General features: G+C 67.7%; 1 protein-coding gene across 2 annotated transcripts; it reads left to right on the top strand.

Annotated features, from left to right (window-relative positions):
• The first annotated feature begins 184 nt into the window (after positions 1-184).
• Positions 185-2,128, top strand: NUDT22 (nudix hydrolase 22). 2 transcript variants are annotated; one of them, XM_008049425.2, is made up of 5 exons: positions 189-683; positions 1,096-1,194; positions 1,430-1,527; positions 1,607-1,700; positions 1,959-2,128. In XM_008049425.2, exons 1-5 carry the CDS (start codon positions 204-206, stop codon positions 2,097-2,099), a joined length of 912 nt encoding a protein of 303 aa, XP_008047616.1. In that variant the 5' UTR covers positions 189-203; the 3' UTR covers positions 2,100-2,128. The 2 variants fall into 2 exon arrangements, with proteins under 2 accessions (XP_021563911.1, XP_008047616.1); XM_021708236.1 differs by lacking the exon at positions 1,096-1,194 and having other exon boundaries at positions 185-683.
• The last annotated feature ends 124 nt before the right edge of the window (positions 2,129-2,252 follow it).

The raw sequence follows: 2,252 nt of genomic DNA, 5'->3' as shown, positions 1-2,252 counted from the left end.
GGTCCCCGGTCGGAGGCGCAGCCCTGGCTCGGGGCACGGGGCCCCTGCGGACCCGAACCAGGCCCTCGGGGGGCGATGCCCGGTGGGGTGGCACAACACTTTGCTGCCCAAGGCGTGGGGGGTCTGTGACATCGGGGCGGCAGCCGCGGGCCCCGGGGTGACAGCCCGACCGGGTCTTCCCCCAGAGCGGCGCTGTCCCCACGATGGACCCCGAGGTGACCCTGCTGCTGCAGTGCCCTCCCGGGGGGCTGCCCCGAGAGCAGGTGCGGGCCGAGCTGAGCCCGGCCCACGACCGCCGCCCGCTCCCCGGGGGGGACGAGGCCATCGCCGCCATCTGGGCGACGCGGCTCCGGGCTCAGCCCTGGCTCTTCGACGCCCCCAAGTTCCGCCTGCACTCGGCCACCTTGGCGCCGGGGGGCTCAACGGGGCCCCGGCTGCTTCTGCGCCTGGGCCTCACCTCCTATCGGGACTTCCTGGGCACCAACTGGGCGCGCTCGGCCGCCTGGCTGCGGCGGCAGGGCACGGCTGACTGGGGCGACCAGCAGGCCTATCTGGCAGACCCCCTGGGAGTGGGGGCCGCGCTGGCCACAGCCGACGGCTTCCTGGTCTTCCTGCGCCGGTCCCGGCAGGTGGCTGAGGCCCCTGGGCTGGTGGACGTGCCTGGCGGGCACCCCGAGCCTCAGGTGAGAGGCCAGGCTGGGCGCAAAGACCCAGGCCGCTCAGAGGAGCTGCAGCTCTCGGCCCTCCCAGCTTTGGTTTCCTCATCCCTTAAAGGGAAACTGGGCCTAGCGTTTCTCTGCGTGTTTGCTCAGGGCAGCCCTGCAGCCTGCCCACTGACCCTGCCCCAGACCCGTGGCAAGCCAGAAAACACCAGGGTGGGGGGAGACGGGCAGAAAATGCCCTGCCCCAGTCAACCCCCCTCTGTGACCCCTTCCTAGCTGGGCTGCTGGTTGTCCTTCTGCAGAAAGATGGCCTGGGCGAGGGGATCACCAAGACCTTTACACTGTGCCCATGCCAGGCCCGCAGGGCTGGCAAGCACATGGGAAGGCAGGGTGGGAAGAGGCGGACAGCAGGGTCTGAGCCTGACCTTCCCAGGCCCTGTGCCCCCGGGACAGCCCAAAGCACCAGGACCTCCCTGGGGAGCTGGTGGTGTGTGAGCTCTTCTCCAGCGTCCTGCAGGAGATCTGTGACGAGGTGAGTGAGGGTGACCCAGACAGTGGGACGGGCCTGAAGGAGGGGGAGAACTTTCCAGGACTCCACAGGTCTGACCTGGCACGGGAGGGTCTGCAAGCACCTGGCTGGCCTTGAGGGAAGAAGAGCTCAGCATTGCAGCAGGACACACCTGGAGTGGCATTCTCGCTCTCAACACCCTGTGCGGGGGGGCAGGGATGTGGGTGGTGGGCGCTGACGGGTGGGATCCCTGGCCCAGGTGAACCTGCCGCTGCCCACCCTGAGCCAGCCCCTGCTCCTGGGCATCGCCCGCAACGAGACCAGCGCCGGCCGAGCCAGTGCCGAGTTCTTCGTCCGGTGAGTGGGCGGGCTCTCGGGCGGTGGGTGGCGAGGGGCGGGGCTGAGGCCACCAAGCCACCCTCGTGTTCTCACCCAGGTGCAGCCTGACTTCTGAGCAGGTGAGGAAGCACTACCTGAGCGGGGGGCCCGAGGCCCATGAGTCGACGGGGATCATCTTTGTGGAGACGCAGGTGCGGGGGGACAAGCGGCATCCTGCTTGGACACCCAAGCTGAGAGCTGAAGAGAGGCCTGGTGATGCATGTCTTGGGGGAGAGGTGGTGGGGTCAGTCACAGACTTGCCCCCAGTCCAAGGGCAAGGTCCAGGGACCTGCTCCGGCCCCTTAGCATATCTTCCTAGAGACAGTGCAGGGCAGAGGGCTCGGAGGTTCAGGATTCTGGGCAGGAGACGGGGTCACGAATGGATGCCTGGTGTCCCTGTCGCCCCCCAGGACGTGCGGAGACTGCAGGAGACCGAGATGTGGGCTGAGCTCTGCCCCTCGGCCAAAGGCGCCGTCCTCCTCTACAACCGGGTTCAGGGAGGTCCCACCTGCGTGGCCCTGGGGTCCCCAGCCCTACCGCCGCCGCTCTGAAGACAATAAAAGACTTTCTTCTTCTTGGATTCCGTGGGCATCTGCCGTTTCCGTGAGACAGAGCGGGGCGCTGGTAGAGCTCTGGGTGTGTGCGACAGGACAAGTGGCTTGGAAAGGGAAAAAAAAAAAAACAGCCCGGCCTCCGTGTCCCCT

Source organism: Carlito syrichta, unplaced genomic scaffold, assembly GCF_000164805.1.
Source record: "Carlito syrichta isolate Samal-C Ts95f unplaced genomic scaffold, Tarsius_syrichta-2.0.1 Scaffold135595, whole genome shotgun sequence".
NCBI lineage: Eukaryota > Metazoa > Chordata > Mammalia > Primates > Tarsiidae > Carlito > Carlito syrichta.
The sequence above is the reverse complement of the archived record's forward strand: the minus strand, read 5'-3'. Positions and strand labels throughout refer to the sequence as shown.

Excerpts from the sequence above, each read along its gene's own strand:
- NUDT22 (XM_008049425.2), top strand. The coding sequence starts at position 204 with ATGGACCCCGAGGTGACCCTGCTGCTGCAGTGCCCTCCCGGGGGGCTG. Across the intron at positions 1,195-1,429 it reads TGCAGGAGATCTGTGACGAG|GTGAACCTGCCGCTGCCCAC; the intron begins GTGAGTGAGGGT and ends TCCCTGGCCCAG. Across the intron at positions 1,528-1,606 it reads AGTGCCGAGTTCTTCGTCCG|GTGCAGCCTGACTTCTGAGC; the intron begins GTGAGTGGGCGG and ends GTTCTCACCCAG.